Raw genomic sequence first — 17,756 nt, forward strand, 5'->3', positions numbered from 1 at the left:
TGTCCTGTGCTTTAAAGCCTTGAATCACATAGTTTTAATGTTTCCTTTATGCATATACACTGTAAAGCATTTCTCAGTTCAGTGATTGGGTGCTTCATTTCCAGTGCAGAAGTATGACTTTATGTGCACACAGAACCTATTTTATGCTACTTATGTGGGCATAGTCAATGAAAATGTATTGACAGTGCTGGCTATTCATGTGTGGTTATTTCACAAAGGTGTTTGTTTACTTGTGTTAAATCTATGTGTTTGTTTAAGAAGTCCTCATTTCCTGGAGATCACAATGACTATATTTGTTTCTAAGATCCTGTAGAACACACTCAAAAAGCCCAGAAGCAACTTTTTTCTCTCCAGATTAGTGACATTTTTTGTCTCTTTGTAGATGACAGTGGAAAATGGGGAGCTAATTTACTGGTCTCACTCATTTTTTTAAGTCAGAATTCTATAACATGTGATTTCTTCTTTCTACTTTTCAGGTTTACAGCTAAAAATATCTAAGTTGAAAAAGGAAAGATGCTTGTAAGTACTCATCTTAATGATCTAATTTATTAATGAGCTGCAATTATTGTAAGATCAATTAAGGTTTCATGGATTCTTCCTTTAGATGTATAAAAAATTCTGCTTACTTCAATAATTCAGCTGAAGTAATCTGAAGATGTATGGAGCTCTTTACAGGGTGTGTTTTTTCTTGAGTATGATTTAAAAATTAAGTAATTGCTCAATTTTAATCTGAAATAATGAAATTATCTCTTGCTTTTGATATTAGCCTGGTGTATCATAAGTTGCTTCCATGTTCCGGAATCCTAAATTTCTAGATGAGAAATATCAGTTCTGTGGCTGAACAAATACCAGATAGGTTAATCATTGTTTGTTGGAATCTTTCTACAACTGCCACATTGTAGATAAAGTACTGTTACATAGGAGGTCTTGTTCTCCTTGCTGCATGTGAATACCTGGGGTTTAGTATTTCAAACTTGGTAATCAGCTGACAATGAGCACCTTATTTTGTATCCCACTCCAGCATTGGAGCTAATGACTTATAAACCCTAGGTCAGACTGGCCATTATGCAGTGCCTTCATAGCCAAAAATGTCTGTCATGTTTATCAGGTATACTGGAATTTTAAGGAAAAAAACCCCAACCAACAGCCTAGTTCCTCCTGTCATTTTACTGTCTTTATGGGGCACTTTACAGGATTTAGGTGAAAGGCATGTAGGATTAGTATACATTTATGTCTTACTTATTTATTGAAAATGACTTAATGCCATAGAATGACTTAGAATTAAATAGGAACAATTTTTAAATTGGCTATATTAAGTCTCACGTGAGTGGCATAAACAGAAAAAAATGAGGGGATTTTTTGTGGTTTTAGCTTTTTGTTGGAGGGATTATTTAATGTCCTAAGCATCAGGAAAATACAGCTTGCTTTTGTCAGACTTCAAATTTTGCCATGGTCTGGCTGTACTTGGTTAGTGAACTGAGGTAAAAAAAGTTTAACATTTTGTCCTTCCCAAGTAAAAGTAGAAGCCTTAAATGGCCCCTGATGGTGTTTGCATATAACAGTTTTATAGGCTGAATATGCAGTTGGAATGGGGTATGTGGGTCTGTATGATAGTACAGAAAAAATGAAGCATCTGTACTTAAATTTAAGGATTAATAAAATATGCTTGTGATTGTACACTGTAGAAGCTTCCAGCTGTGCTGTTCACTTTATGACCCATGAGTTCTAGTTTCTTGTACTATTGTAATGCCAGCAGTATGAAATGTGGTTGGCTAAACATACGTTAAAGGGATAGTGCCAATTTAAAAGTATGTTTGTGTAAAAGAACTGTATCAACAAGTTAGTAAATATGTTTTCATTTCCTGGTGTGTGTGTGCACTTAACAGCTTTTCATGAGCCAATTTCATGACTTCCACAAGTAATCCATCTCAGGCACTCTGAAAACAAACAACTGCTTTCGTGGATATATACAAAGGATTCCATGGTAAATAGAAGAGCTGGGAATTTCTCAGAAGTTAGTCATTGTCATGTTACACAGATTCAGGCGCTTAGCTTTTACTGAATTTCGTGTAGAAAATAATTATGTGCTTGTCACTCATACCTTGTTAGCATCTTGAAGAGATGTGATCTGATGATAAAACTGAAAGGGAGCTAAAATTGGGAAGTTAATGTTACTACTTTTCCTTGGCTCTTTTAAAGAGAAAATATTCTTCGTTAGTTAATTAATTAGTTCTGCTTTTTAGAGAAGGTATTTTCCACAAGATTATCTGCTTCTGAGGGTTTTGGAAAGAGACTTCTCTTGTCTTTATTCATGTCATGGGAATATGTGCTCTATAGAGAATTTCTTCTTGAGGAAGTAAACCTCTAATGGATCTAAAGACTTTTCAGAGGTTTCCAAACCTAATGTGGTTTGCCACACAGAATTTACTCACTGATAAGACCAAAATGACCTGATTGTGAAAGCTCCCATTAGATTCCAAACAGCTCCACAACACAGTAAAGTGTAAGAAAAGGGTTTGAGTTTGTTCTCTGAAATTGTTGCTTGAACATTGTTAGCTTTAATGTCTTGATTATCATCAATTCCGGTTTTTACCTGAACAAAAATCAGATGTAACAGAAGATCACCTGTATTATGAATTAGAAACTAGCTGCATCTTTTGTCTGACATTTGTAAATTATTATTAATTAGAAACACTAGCTTCGTTTATCTTCAACTTAATATTTGTGCTGATGATAATCATGTTTCCCAAGGATATGAAAGAAACATGACAGAGAAAATTCTCTAGTGAAAAAGTAATTGCTGTGATTTAAAGCTAGAACTAATTTTCCTCTTTTTCTTTTCAGGGATGCAGAGAGGCTTGAAGAGTTCTATACCAAGAACCAACAGCTCAGAGAACAGCAAAAAGCACTTCATGACACTATCAAGGTTTTAGAAGACAGGTGAAGTAGTGTCTTCTGTCTTTTGAGTTTGCTGTATTTTGCTCTTAGAGAGTAGCTCTGGATGCTTTGAGTTTATTGTGTTTTGGTGTGGGATTAATGATTTTTCTTTTTAGTGAGCCAGTCCTTTTCTAATGCAATCCAAATAGTGTGTTATAGAGTAAGGTGTAGAATTTGAATTTTTCCAACTGAAGAGCAATCATAAAATATATTGCATATATATTTATTTATCTCATCTATGTAATTAAATAATAAATAGAAATAAATAAAAATTCTCTTATGTTGTTATTTTCAAAGTGTTTATCTTGTTTAGTTCAGTTAAGATCAATAGAAGTTAGAATGGAGCAACATGGGAGACAAACAGACATTTTAAAGTTCATTCTTTTGTATCCTTCTTTGTATAGTTAAATTTTATATTGATCAAGATGTAATACAAGTACAAAACCCAAAGACCCATATAATATGTCATGAAACTAGAAAGAACTCACTAGGAAGTGTTTCAGATTTGAGGGGGTCTTTTTTACCAATTGCTTGTTTTACCTAAATTTGATCACAAGTTCTGTCTGTTGCCTTCGTTTGGACTTAGGTGTTCTCCTCACCTTTTGATCCATTCTGCCTTTTATTTGTTCCTGTTTAATCTGGTCCAGCAAAACAAAACCAATAGACATTAAATTACAGTGCAATTTTTTATCTTTAAAAACTATACCTGTTTTGGAGAGTGTATGTTAAATTTGCTGTTAATAGGCTCTCAGAAGCTTTCTGGGAACAGATCATCATTACATAGTAAATGGTTTTCCACTATTCCAGTGTTACCTCAAATTTTAAAGCTGTGATACTCTACTTTCTACTCCATTTCTCTGTGAAAGGCATTAGGGATAAGCTTGTAGCCAAGCAGGTAATAAACTTTCATACCATGTAAGTAGAGAGGTGTGGATGGACTTTTCTAATCCCTTACCAGATGAATTACATTGTGAGTAATTTTGAAAACCAAAAGTATTTCAACTGATTTAATACAAGGAGATTGTACTACTGTGTTTGTTACACATTCAGATAAGATAGTATGAGGAGGTGTTTCAATATTTTACTTTTGCCATAATTCCACAATATTAAAACACCAATAAACCAGCATGGCTTTTAGCCTCCAATATTCAGCTGTGAAATTGGAAACTTACATAGTTTGCTTAGCTGGGGTTTTTTAATACTTGATGTAGTACCAGCAGCAGTGCAGAACTTTTGACTAACTTATTTAGCAGGCAAAAGAAACTGTGGTTTTCATAGTGGTTTTCACTTTGGTAATACTGTTAGCTTTTTGCTGTGTACCATAAATAAATAAATTTCATCTATGATCTATAAAATGAACACATTTCATTGCATGAATGAATATGTCAGGTAAGATGGAGTGATTCTAACCATTCCTTTTCTGATCATGGATATGTTTTAAACAGCCAATCTAAGCCATTAGAGACAGTGGAGTCAATGCCCCTCATGAACTTTTGGATCCATTTCAAATTATTGGTGCTTAGGTAAAGATAAAGGATTTCACATTTACTTGGCAGTTGTTACAGAGTGGAATTACTCTTTGTCCTTTTTATTTTATAATTTTGCTTAATGACAGTACATATCCTTCTTAGATGAAGTAGTAATTCTATTTACTGTAGTAAATTGCGTATTTGTATTTTCCTGAATGAACTTAAAATGAATGGTGATTTATATCTGACAGTACTCTTAGTAGGATGTCTCACAAAGGTTTTCAGTGGCAGGGTGTAGCAGGCTCCACTTTATTAAATAAAGTAATAAATAAAGCATATAAATAAATAAAGTAAACAACAATGCGTGTTGTTTTAGAAGTATCTGGTACCTACAATCATTTATGTAAATGTTAGAGCACACAGTATTAGATCCTTCAGAAATCTCAAAACATTGCTATGTGAACATATAAAACCATGGTACTTAGTGGTGTTCTGCACAGCTGTCAGAAGTTTTCTGGTTTTCATTGTTCAGAAGGTCTGTTAAACATTGGTATCTGCTTCAAGCATGGCAATATTTTTTTTAACAGAGGGACCTTTTTCTCTTAATTTTATTGTAGATTAAGAGCGGGGTTATGTGATCGTTGTGCTGTAACCGAAGAACATATGAGAAAGAAGCAGCAAGAGTTTGAAAATATCCGGCAGCAGAATCTCAAGCTTATTACTGAGCTTAGTGAGTTTTATCCCGAACTGTCTGAAGACAAAACATGCTATTTTTTAAACTAGTTCTCCAGTAATTCCTGTGAATTGATACATTTTTTATGTGGTGTGTTTAGTAAGCCCAAAAAGTTCAGTAGGGGGATACTTAACTGTACAGGCTGAAAATATGTAGCATACCAGTGACTAGTCATTTGACCCACCTTCTTAGATTGAAGTGCTGATACTGAAAGTGAACTGACGTGGAAAATCTTACACTGTAAAGTAGCTACTTTAGATAAAATGTGACTGCTTCTGTTTATTCCTACAGCTAGAATGATTGCCAGCTTTCCTAAGAAAACCCTGACTTCAAAAGGAACTGGTGGTTGCAAAGTATCAAGTTCAGATAGAAGTGGGTCCAGCTTGTATCCTGTAGTTGGTTTTGGACTGTAACTGCAGTAAACCCATAACTGTCACATAACCAACTGAGGCCACAAAAAATAGCTTTGTACCAGACAGCTTGTAGCCAGCTCATTTTGAAATCAAGAAATAGAACATGTGAGACAAATTAAACTGTTTGTAAGGTGATACACAAGCAGGACATAAATATGTTCATAAAGAGAGTTTGGAAATACTGATTGTGTAAAGCATAGAATAATACAGGACAGAATTTTAAAATGTTAATGATATCTTTACTATTATTTTCTATCATTTAGTTGTCTTCCTGGACATTAGTACAAGCAGACATTAAGTGAGATATAGAATACGGGAAAAGCCAGACAAAACATAGCGTTTTGGTGCTTAATTAAATTATGGAAATATTAGGTTCTGTGCTAATACAAAACACATCAGTGTTTCGAGGACTTCTAATATTGGGCACTTACATAAAAATACTCTGATTTCTGAGTCTAATGATGAACAGCAAACAGGGTACAGCCACTCTCTAAATATAGCTCTCAGCCTTAAAAATCAAGGTTTCACCTTTAAGGTGCAAGCCTTGAATTGTGACACAACAGTAAGATCCCATGGGTTTGGGTTGAGATCTGTATAACAATGAAAAAGATCAGTTGAGGAATCTAGAGGCAAAATAGACAACAACAAAATAAAAACAAGAACATAAAAATTAAAGTGAACAGAAGAGTTGGGAGCTATCAGTACATTAGCTTGAGACAGCATGGAAGAAAGACTTCATGGTTGCTTTAGTGGCTGAAACCAAATTAAAATTATTTTATATTTTATAGGATACCTTTAGTCTAAGGAAGGAATTTTGTCCATGGAGACAAGTGAGAAATTCATTCATCTTTACAGTGCAGTCTCACTTGTGTGTACATGGACAAAAGTAATTAATAATTGTGTAGAACTAAAGTTGTGATACAGTACTTGTGCCACCTCTGCCTTTTCTAACATGTCATTTTACTACTTTTTTAATGACTAGCATGAAACTTAATTTTTGTAAACCATAGAGAAGTTATGTATTACTACATTTTACAATTGGTTCTGTTTCCTTAAAGGACCTGATAAGATTATCATGTTAACATCTGTGCATTGATTTTTTAAACTATTTTTTTCTATAAATTCCAGTGAATGAAAAAAACAATTTACAGGATGAGAATAAGAAGTTAACCGAACAGTTACAGCAGTTACAGAAGGAGCTAGGGTAAGTTTTGGGTTGTTTTGGATATTCCCCCATTCCTCAGTAGAAATGTCTGGGGATATAAACATTTAAGTCTTTAAATCTTGTTTCCTCTTTCTGATAGATAGACTGTGAAAAGATAGCCTACAGCCACTATAACAACATAAGCCCAGTTTCCTTCTATTGTGCAGATTTTTATTTTCTTTTTACTGTGTGCATCTTGTTTTAAACTGGGAGTAAAACTGGGAGAAATAAATTTATCATAGATATTTGCATGACTTCTGATCACAGTGTATAGCAAAGCCTTACATGTCATACTTTTATTCCATGGTTGCCTCTTTACCATTTGTTTGCCATCCTAGGCTAAGACTTCAGAAAAGCAGTTATTTAGATAGTAAAAAAAGTCCCAGGATCTTGAAATACATTTTTAAAATAAGCTTATTATAATTTTTCAATTTTAAAAGAATAATACTATAGTAATTTTTGGAAACAAGACAAAAATAATGAGCTACAAATTGACTGTGAAATTTTAATCTGATATAGTAAGAATGTGCCATCTAATGTAGTTAATAGGTGAATGTGGTGTACTGTGCAAGGCAGAGGTAGTGTTCTTTACTTCTTGTGATCTGGCATCATCTGAAACTTATCTCACTTCTGCCTATCTGTGACTAAGTTGTGTGCATGCCTGGGAGAAATGGGACAGGATGTGTGGACTGGATACCGGTTTTTAATGCATGTGGTTTATTTTTTGTCTCTGTCAGAATTCAACTTCAGTAGGGAGTAAAACTGCTAGAGTTCAGTTCAGAATGACTGTAGTCCTGTTCCTTTGTATTTCTTGAGTTTGTCTCCCATCTTTGCACCTTCATTATCCTTTCTTTTTTCTGTATGCATTTAATCTTCTTGGGGTAAAATACTTCATGACCCCAGCATCCACTAAAAATCTCTGGCGAATGTAGGAAAGCTGACAATAACAAATGTAACAGTAAGTTATTTGCTCTGCATGTTAGATGATCATTCAAATAAATGCAGAGTTGGGTGGATAAACAGTAATTTACGAGGATGGTACTGCTGTTTTAATACAGTCATTGCTTTTGATTGTTTTGGTTAAGCTATAGTCATGGTACTTTATTTAGAATTGGCAACCTAGGTCAATATAATATCACATCATAGGTGCAAAGTAGCAGATTGTTTCTAGTGCATTATGTGAAATCAGGTTTTTGCAGTCTTCCATATTTTGTAATCAGGTTATAATATTAGGAATAAAAATCTGAGAATTCTCCATAGAAGTGAAATCATTGAAAGTGTAGAAGAATTGTATTGTCTGATCCTTTATGACATTGAGATTTGATTATGCATGGATGGAAACAGCAAGGAAATTTCTACAGAAACCTCTTCTGGAGTCTCAGACATATCCATGATTCAGAAATTATTTATTACATAGTTATGATGTACAGTACATATGGCAGCTGCTGCATTTGATGTTTTATTTCTGTGGTGGTATGTAGAAAGTACTGCTTGGTTTGTATAGAAGTAACGTGCAGAAAAATATATTTTTAGTAGGTTCATTTGTCAAACAAGGCCACATATGCCAGTAAATTTAAAGAGAACTCAAACAACTAATTTAATTTGGAACGTAAATTGATGAATATATTGCTCTGTTGTTTATTTTGATTTGTGTCTTAAGCTATTGCTAATAGATAATACAGTTTTCCAGTGCTTTCTTTGTAAATCTGCTAGAAAAGAGTAATTGCAAAATCACACAATAGGATTCATCAAGACTTGAGAACATCAGTGCATCAGTATTTGTCATTAGGTGTTCAGTCAGTAGCAGTAAAAAGCCTAACTGCAAAAATGCTTTTTGTCTCAAGCCAGACAGCTTTTTAAAGTTTTCCATTACCTTATTTTATATAAGATATTGTGGTTCAGCCTCAATGCAAGCAAAAATTTATCTTAAATTTATCTTCCCTTAGATGAAAACCTTATATCCTCCTCTTTATAGTTAGGAAATGATCTTTTGGCCCTTGTTTTCTCTTGAGAATTATAAGGGAAAGTGCAACTGCAGGAAGATGACCAAGCAGACAGAGTTAGATTTCTGTGTGCTTTTCTTTTACTGCCTCTTCCACATCTCACTGCCACCACCATAGAGCAGATAGCCCCTTGTGAAGTACTAAACAAACTATTTAAATTCAAAGATCCAAAATCAGTCCTTTTTTGTTGTTATTTCCTCACTGTGTCTAGATAAGAGTTTTTGGAGAGAAAAGACATAGTTATTTGTTACGCTAATTTTTATATACTGACTCTCCAATAGGCTGCTAGAGCTGACAGTGTGAGAGAAGGTTAACTTCATAACTCACCTTGTGTTTTCCATTGCCTGTTTTACATGTTTTTTTATGTTATTCCTTGCAGACCTTTTTGAGTTTTGGAGAGGGATTGCTTTGAATACAGTGCTGTTCATTACTATTTAAAATTGTCCAAAAGCTTTTGTTTTGTATTTAAGACAGTATTTCCAGATCACTGAAGGTATTCAGAATTGGAAAGGACCCAACAAGGATCATCAAGTCCAACTCTTAAGTGAATGGCCCATCCAGGGATTGAACCCAGAATCTTGGTGTGATCCAGCACCATGCTCTAACCAATCTCAGGATCATAAACTGTGAAGATACACAGGGATTTCCATACAGGGGGAGAAACACTGATCCATCAGTTTCAGCATTGTTTTGTTAAAGGAACATCTGCTTCAGAGAACAAGCTATAACCTCTACAGTACCTAGCTTCTTCTGGGGAAAATGAGCTTCCATAATGCAGTTGTATGTTGACTTCAAATGTGAAGAGCTAGGGTTGTATGATGTTATTTGGCTGGAGCAATGATTAATCTTTTCTTAGTATTTTTCTTAGTATTAGTTTTTAACAGTGTAATTTCATTGAGGTTGCTGTATTTCTAGAATTACTGTGTTCTTGAACTGTGTGATTGTCCTGCTTGCTGAAGTGAAACCTCTCCATCTTGCTGACCTGGGGTTTTATTTGACCACCTGATTTGGTCTCCAGGGTGCAAAAGCAGCAAGCAGTGGAGGAAGAAGAAGGAGTCATTCCAGATTCTCCAGTTCTAACATCTTCATTTTCTGTGGTGAATTGTATGAGAAGAAAAAAAGAGAATAGGCATGTCCGATATACAGAACATACACCCCCAGATCTGGAACTTAGGGAAAGCAACAGTGGTAAGAGTTTTTTGGGGGGTTTTGGTTTTTTTTTTTTCTCTAATTAATTAAGGGCTAAAGAGAAAGATGGTGTATAAACTTGATTGCAAAGAGCAAAATTAAAAAAAAAAAAAAAAAAATAATTTTTTTTTTTGCATTTTTTTCCCTTTGCCTTTTCTCTGTTTGTGTGATAATGCCTGAGTCCGGGGAAGAAAGTCTACGGCAGTAACTGTTACATTAGTGATATGCTCAGAACTTACCTCAACTTTTACTTTCATTCATCCACATGCACATGCAAATGTAGCAGTTTTCCAGCCTATATTTCTTCTCTTCGAGCAAATTGGCTGAAAAAGCATCTGTTCAGGTTTGACTTGTGCACGCAGCAATGTCACCACCTAGTGGAAATAGATGTTTTGCAACATTCTGAAATTATTCTGCAACTGAAGTAATGTTACTGAAACTGATAGGTATCTACATGATCTCTCTTTGTCTGTATTCTATGCTGTTTTCATTTGTTTTGTGTCATAAATTCAGAAGTATTGTGTGCATTTAATTTTCAGACTTTGTTCTGGAAAATCATAGAAACTCTAATATATTTCGTCTACAAAAAGTGCTTTGGTGAAATAAGGCACTTTGTGTTTGTATTTTATTGATACACAGTAAATACCATAATCCAGGTCAATTTATTGGTATTAAAAAAAAGATATTTTAAGTATGAATACATCTAAATATTAGTTTTGACTAAAAGCCTCTTCCTAAGAATAAGAATAGGATAACGGCAGGATGAGAAGGGTGGGCTGGTTACTCATGCCCTTTATTTTTCATTTGAAATTTTTAGTGCTGTGAGTAATTTCTCCTTGCTAAGCATATCGATCTCTTTCCATATAATGTTTAAAAAAATGGAGCTACTAAATGAATCCAAAGTTTAATACGTAAGAAATGGTGTAAATGCCTGTCACAGTTAATGGCTGTGAAAAGCTATTGGTCATCAAGTTAGAAAAAACTACATGGCATATGTTTGTCATAATTCAGATTTCGAGTTTTTCAGCTTTTTATTACCTAAGCTGATGCAGAACATTGTGACCTCAGATGGTTTAATCTTCAGTAGTTTCATTAACAGGTCATAAAACTTGAATAACTATTTTATGTGGTCAGACTAGATGGTGGTGTCATTTTGTGAGGGCTGGCTGGCTGAGATCATATTTGTGAGAAAAAGGGTCAATATAAAATTTTTATAATTTTATTTTTATTCTGACATATGACTGTCACAAGTTATCAGATGTGTTTAGATTTCCAGATCTACTGACATATTAAATCTTACATTCAAGTGCTTTTAAGATCAGGGTCATTGCCTGTATCTACACAAAATTACCACAACACGGTACCCTAATTTCACTATGTGAAAATGTTTCCACATTCCTTAGAGACTGGAAAACTTCCACTCTTTTCCACACAAGTGAACACCCACCATGGAGGAGAGGTACTAGTGGCAGACACCTGTGATCCACAGCTGTCCCCTGTGCCAAGTAAGTGTATTAATAGATTTAGTTCTAATTCCATTCAAAATAAGGCAAAAATACTGTAAAACTGAGGTTTCATCTCTTTAACCTTTTTTTAACACAGAAACCTGATGGAGCACAAACTTTTTAAAATTATTTAATGACTGTGCGAATCAGCATGGAATTATTCATGCAAGTCAGGGCTCTGGTGGTTGCTGTTCGTGTACTTTCCAATCTTATTATCTTGCCCCAGTTTAATGAACTGAGTAATGTTCAACCCCTCAAATAAGGGAAACTCATCAATTTGTTTTCCTAATAAAAACACATGAAAAATAATAGTGACTGTCAGTTAGGAAATATGCAATACAAGCATTATATTATAAATACACGTTATCTCTGTTCCACGTGCTTTTATCAGACTATTTGTGCCCTGGGCCAGGAGTGTGAAAAGCAACTTTTACATTGCTTTTTAATTTGGGGGGGCTGTATTCAAATTGGGCACGTATTTCTCTGTGCTGATACAGCAGTTTGCACTCACCAGAAATTCTTTGGCCACTTACCGTTCCAGATAAGATTTTTTTTCTGGCAGAGATCAAACTATTTCCATGACTTCCAGTTTTAATTTGTGGTCTTTTTAGTTTTGTGTTTGTACCATCTCTGTGAATCTAGCAAGGTACTATAATGCATATGTAACTTAATATGATCTTCTTTCTACTCACAAAGATAAACCAAAGGTGGGAGGATACCCTGTTCCAAAGCCATCCTTTAACTTGGCTGCAGTCGTTGCAGAAACAATTGGACTTGGTGTTGAAGACGAATCTGTGAGTATTCCTAAATGTCTTACATAACCAGTTTTTTGGGCCAGTTGTTTTCAAAAACGGTATTTTTCTCTTTTGCATTAAAATTCTGCAGAAGTATTCTGAGTTCCAGTAAGCTCACTTTGGTTTGCTTTTTCTTAGTGTTTACTGACTTAGTTTTTAGCAAGAAGAGATATAACTGCACTGACCTGTCTGGGGGAGGTGAGGGGAAGGGTAGAGACATGGTTCCTTTTTTCAAGTATTGTTAGTACAGTGATCTAAATCCTTGGGTCTTATAAATTCCTTTTGTGCACTAATCAAATCTAGGACATTGAAAAATATTTCTTGGTGTTGAGACTGGTTGGTGACTCGGGTGAGATTATTTGATGATTTTGGTTGGTAACTACCATGAAAATTACAGTATGCAGAATATTTTTGTGTCCATGCACATGAATGAATTTTTTCACTTTCCATTTTCAATTTAAAGCTGGTGATCCAAATTTAATCTCTTAGCTTTTATTAGTTTTCAGAGTTTTGGATGTTTGATTTGAATGGGTCTTCAGAGTATTTATGTATCAACCAAGCATATTTCTAATTTTAAATCAAATATCTTCTCACACTTCTTTTCTTTGTTTTCCTTCACCACTTGCAAGGAGTCCCAGAGTGTACTGAATCTTCCCCTCACTAATACAGTTATGAGCCAGCCCTCAGAGAGCATGCAGTCTGAAGACTCAAGAAAACATCCAGCTTCTGAATCAAGAAATGATGACAACAATTTAGGGTGTGTTTCCTCTCAGTTATAATAGTATTGTTTTTAGCAGGCGTATAGAAGTTTGGGTCTTCATAGAACTACAAACTTTGCGGCATTTTGCTTTAAAGGTATAGAAATGGAAATAAGTATTTTCATATTAGAGGGATTTCTTCCAAGTAAATAACATGAGAAGCAAGGAATCTGGTAGAATGCAAAACTGTAGGCTTTTACTTAATTCACAATCTTCTGTTTGGGCTTTGTGTGTACACAGTCCTTTCTTTCCTGACTTCTCATTATTGCAGGGTGTCTTCTGAGGCCCACAACCCTGAGAACAGTGGGCCTGGAGCTGGAATGCAAGAAGGATCTTATTGCTCTGGTTAAGTGTCAAACCAATTGACTGTTGCCCTTCTCAGTATCCTCAGGATACTGTGGTCTAAACTGAATTTTTTTTTATTTGTCATCTTAAATGTATGTTTTGTTGATGACAGGTGAAAAACAGCACTTGAAAGGAGCTTGCACTTTTTTCATTCACTTGCAGAAGCTTCGAGAATCTGTGGTGCTTTTAAGATCTCTACAAGAACATAAATAGACTACTATCGCAACCATTGTCACTTTATTCCTTTTCATTGCCCTAAAAGATAGGGAGTCCTTGTATAGAAGAGTTTCTTAGGCAGGCTTAATTCTATCCTTGATTCTCAGTTGAACATGGAACAGAATTTCGCACCATACACCAAAAGGAAGGATGAGATCTTGTATTTTGTTTGCCTTCTTCAGCTCTTAAGTACAACAGTACCTATCTGTAGAATAGGTTAATTTTTGTTTTTCCTTCTGTTTTCAGTTGGTACTAGCAGCTCAGACAGCTTTAAAGCAGATCAGCAATAGGAAACATTACATTTTTTTTTATATCACTTTCTCTCCTTCCATCTGTACACCAGAAAAATCTCTCATGTCTCATTGTATTCAGTATTTCAGATCCATCTCATAACACTCCACCACGTGATGGCTGGGATTCTCGGGTAGCTTCTCCTGTTTTTGGAGCTTCTAGCAGCATGAAGAACAACTCAAGTACAATTCATGCTCCTTGTACTTTAGATTCAGGATCAAAGCCTCATCTCAAAACCAACCTCTTCAACAATCCATCCAATTCCAAATCTCATAAAAGTAGATCAAAATCTGAAGATGTTGCTTTTGTTGCACCACTGAATCTTGGGACAGAAATCAACTCAGTTATCAGCCAGGCCTCTGTCCATAGGCAAATGGTTGTGAAAAAGAATTCTAATGAGGCTGTAACTTGTGTTGGAAATACCTGCACAGCTAAAAATCAGGTGATCAAGAGCGATGTCCTTCTTGTATACCAGAAGCAGCTAGAAAGCAGGTGTGCTAAGAGAAAGAAAGTTGAAGATGATCATGCAGTTAGCTGTGAGAAAGCATCATTCAGTAAAGAGAACTCTGTACCCTTTCGATCTGATGTTCAGCAGGTTAATGGGGAGCATACAGGTGATAAGCCCTTGGATCTATCTGATCGCTTCTCTGGAGTTCGTGGTCAAGAGAAAAAACAAGGAAGTGAGGAGACATACAAAAATAAAATGAAGCAAGTGACTCTGCATGACATTTTTTCACACATAGGGAAGACCATTCCTGAAGGTTCATCATCCGTTCAAAATGCCAACAATGAGAGCTGTTTGTTTGGCAGAGATTTACAAGAGGAATCCTATGTACAAGAGGCAGTGCTGGGAAAAACATTCCCTGACAGGAAAAACCAGATCCCAGTGAAAGAAGAAGTTCTTCCCTTTAAATTTGCACCACTGCTGGGTTCTGCAGAGACAGAGGAACTATTTGATGATGTAAAGGTATGTTTTTCTGACTCTTTTTCTTCTCCTTTTAAGTATTTTATTAAAGTTTTGGGAAATAGTAAAATTGCAATATGTTGTTAGGTTGCCAGTGGCCATATACCAAATAGAAAGAAAACAAGGACAGGACATGGAGAGTCTGAACCAGCATCTGTACTTCAGCCAAATCCTTGTAGACTATCAAAAAGTAAAGCACAGCAAAATGAGCAAGGTAACTTTATGAAAATATTCCTTTCACTGCCTGCCTACCCCCTCAGCCTGTATTCTAATTGAACAGAGTTTTTCCTATCTTCCTTTCTTCCACTTTAATCCCTTTGTTCTGCTTCTCACTCAGTCACATTCTCTTTGGGATTTCTCAAGATCACCCCAACATTTACAAGTCTGTATCCTCCTGGCATACTTTTGCCACTGTATAATAAATATATCATTGGTATTCAAGTGTACATTCAACAGGCTAGGAGTCTTGTTCCTTCTTGTTTGTTTAGCATTGTTATTTGTTGTAGTGTAGTAATAAAATATCATGAAGTTTGAGTTTAAACTATCTATATCATATACTTGAAAACTACTCAAGTGTAAGCATAAGTAATTTTGTTAATATTTTTCATTATTCCTAATGATCAGGTAAAGAAATTTGTACCTTTATTGGTGATGAACACAGGCTGTCATGTATTCTTTCTGAAGCATGTATCATCTTTCCTCTTAAGTGCTCCCAGTTGGAGAACTACATTTTTTAAACTAGTATTGTAGAGTTAAAACTTTAGTACTCCTCAGCAAAGCTGTTACACTGCATACTTAGAAATACTTGCATTGTGAATTTAAAAGCTACTTGCCAGTAGTTGGTGTGGCCATGTAGCTTGGAATCTAAATATTCCCCTCAGAGATAAACTAAGAGGCATCTTTGGAACAACAATCTGACACTCTTGTACTCTTTGCTTAGACCTGACACTTGTCATTGATCTAACTTCAATAGTAAACCAGCTAGGGAAGGCACTCCCTGGACCTTTTGTTTGTCAGCAGAGGACTGGTAGGTAGAGAGTTGGTTGGGGGCCATCTTGAGTATGACAGTCACAAAATTATAGTTTTCCATTCTCAGAGAAGTGGGAGGTAGCGGAACGGCTACCTTGAACTTTTGGAGGACACACTTTGGCCTGTTTAGGAGACCAGTTGACAGTCCTCCCTTGGGAGGCAGCCCTGAAGGGCAGAGGAGTCCAAGAAGTCTGGGCATTCTTGAAGAAGGAAATCTTAAATGTATAGGAGCAGGCTGCCCCATGTGGTGCAAGGTGAGCTAATGAGAAAGGCCAGCCTGACTGAACAGAGAGCATTGGCTGGAACTCAGAGATAAAGAAAGAGTTTATGACTTTTGGAAGAGGGGGTAGGCTTCAGGAGAACTACAAGGATGTTGTGAGATTGCACACGATGAAAATAAGAATGTCCAAAGCCCAGCTAGAGCTTAATCTGGCTACTGACATAAAAGACAATAAAAAATGTTTCTGTAAATCTGTCAGTAACAGGAGGAGGGCTAAGGAGAATATTCTTGCTTTATTGGATGTGGGGGAAACATAGGGACAATGGATGAGGAAAAGGCTGAGGTACTTAAGTGCATTTTTGCCTAAATCTTTAATAGTAAGATGAGTTGTTCTCATGGTACCCAGTCCCTGAGCTGGAAGACTGGAATAGGGAGCAGAATGAAGCCCCCATAATTTTCCCACAAGGGGAAGTTGTTAGTGACCTCCTGCACCACTTAGAGACACGCAAATCTATGGGGCCAGATGGGATCCACATGAGGGTACTGAGGGATCTGGCAGAAGTGCTCCATGAGCCACTTTCCATCATTTATCAGTACTCCTGGATAACCAGGGGAGGTCCCAGTTGACTGGAGGTGAGAAAATGTGGCACCCATCCACAAGAAGGACTGGAGTGAGGATCCAGGGAGCTACAGGCCTGTCAGCCTGACCCAGGTGACCAGAAAGGTTATGGAGCAGATCACCTTGAGTGCCATCATAAAGCACATATAGAACAACCAGGGCATCAGATATTTCTGGCAGAGTTTGATTATGATTATTTGTCTTTTTTTCTTACATTCTGTGCATACAGACCTGAAAGATAAACCCTCTTTAGAAAACTTCCAGTGGAGCATAGACCCAGGAGCTGACCTTTCACAGTACAAAATGGACATTACTGTGATTGATACAAAGGTGAACTTTTATAATAAGTCTGCATGTTCTATGATGTTGAAAAAGCCTGTAAAGTATTATAATGAACATTGTTCTGGGCAGACCAAACCCACTTTGTAACAAAATTCTGAATTTGGCTCATTTGATACTTGTTCATGCTACAGTTATCCTAAAACATTTCCACTGTTTAGTTGTTCTTCATAAACTCATCAGGCATATTCTCAGTATGAAAGTGAACAAATGCTTATGAGAAAGAATTCAAATGAGGCTGTAACCTGCAGGAAAGAAAGCAAATCAGTGTCCAAAAAGAAGCCAGTAACTGCTTTGAAAGTGTTTCAGATACACAGCCCTGACACTGACTACACCAGTTGCTTCTGGGTGCAATTGTCATGTTTGCTTTTTTTTTCCTAGAGTGGTTCTCAGACCACAGTTGGAGGGGAAGTTGTTGATATGGATTATACATATGTTAGTGACAGTGTACTGTTAAAAATGAAAAATCAAGAAAGCAGTCCACGTAAGACTTTTTTTTTTTTTTTCTCTTTACTTTGGTGTGCTTTTTTGTGGTATGAGGGGGTTTTGGGGGGTTGTTGGAGTTTTTTTGTTTGATTGGTTTCTTTGAGGAGGAGGAAAGAGTAGGGCTAAATTGTATGGCTAGATAGTAGGAAATGGTTTGCAGTAAAAAAGTGGTGATGTATTTTTATAGGTTACCCAGATCAGTCTGTTTCCTAGAGAATTGGTGGTGGGTTTTAAGGGTTTTTT

At 35.9% G+C, this 17,756-nt stretch overlaps 1 protein-coding gene across 2 annotated transcripts in view; it reads left to right on the plus strand.

Moving 5' to 3' along the window:
* Positions 1 to 17,756, plus strand: part of RBBP8 (RB binding protein 8, endonuclease) — a 40,400-nt gene that overhangs the window by 13,996 nt on the left and 8,648 nt on the right. For both annotated transcript variants that reach the window (XM_058833556.1, XM_058833555.1), the window contains 12 exons: positions 477 to 519; positions 2,845 to 2,940; positions 5,024 to 5,136; positions 6,681 to 6,756; positions 9,778 to 9,947; positions 11,351 to 11,452; positions 12,149 to 12,246; positions 12,876 to 13,003; positions 13,938 to 14,823; positions 14,908 to 15,034; positions 16,918 to 17,018; positions 17,409 to 17,511. In XM_058833556.1, coding sequence (XP_058689539.1) covers positions 477 to 519; positions 2,845 to 2,940; positions 5,024 to 5,136; positions 6,681 to 6,756; positions 9,778 to 9,947; positions 11,351 to 11,452; positions 12,149 to 12,246; positions 12,876 to 13,003; positions 13,938 to 14,823; positions 14,908 to 15,034; positions 16,918 to 17,018; positions 17,409 to 17,511 — 2,043 coding nt within the window. The remainder of the gene's footprint in view (positions 1 to 476; positions 520 to 2,844; positions 2,941 to 5,023; positions 5,137 to 6,680; positions 6,757 to 9,777; positions 9,948 to 11,350; positions 11,453 to 12,148; positions 12,247 to 12,875; positions 13,004 to 13,937; positions 14,824 to 14,907; positions 15,035 to 16,917; positions 17,019 to 17,408; positions 17,512 to 17,756) is intronic.

This window comes from Poecile atricapillus, chromosome 2 (assembly GCF_030490865.1).
Source record: "Poecile atricapillus isolate bPoeAtr1 chromosome 2, bPoeAtr1.hap1, whole genome shotgun sequence".
NCBI classification, from domain to species: Eukaryota; Metazoa; Chordata; class Aves; order Passeriformes; family Paridae; genus Poecile; species Poecile atricapillus.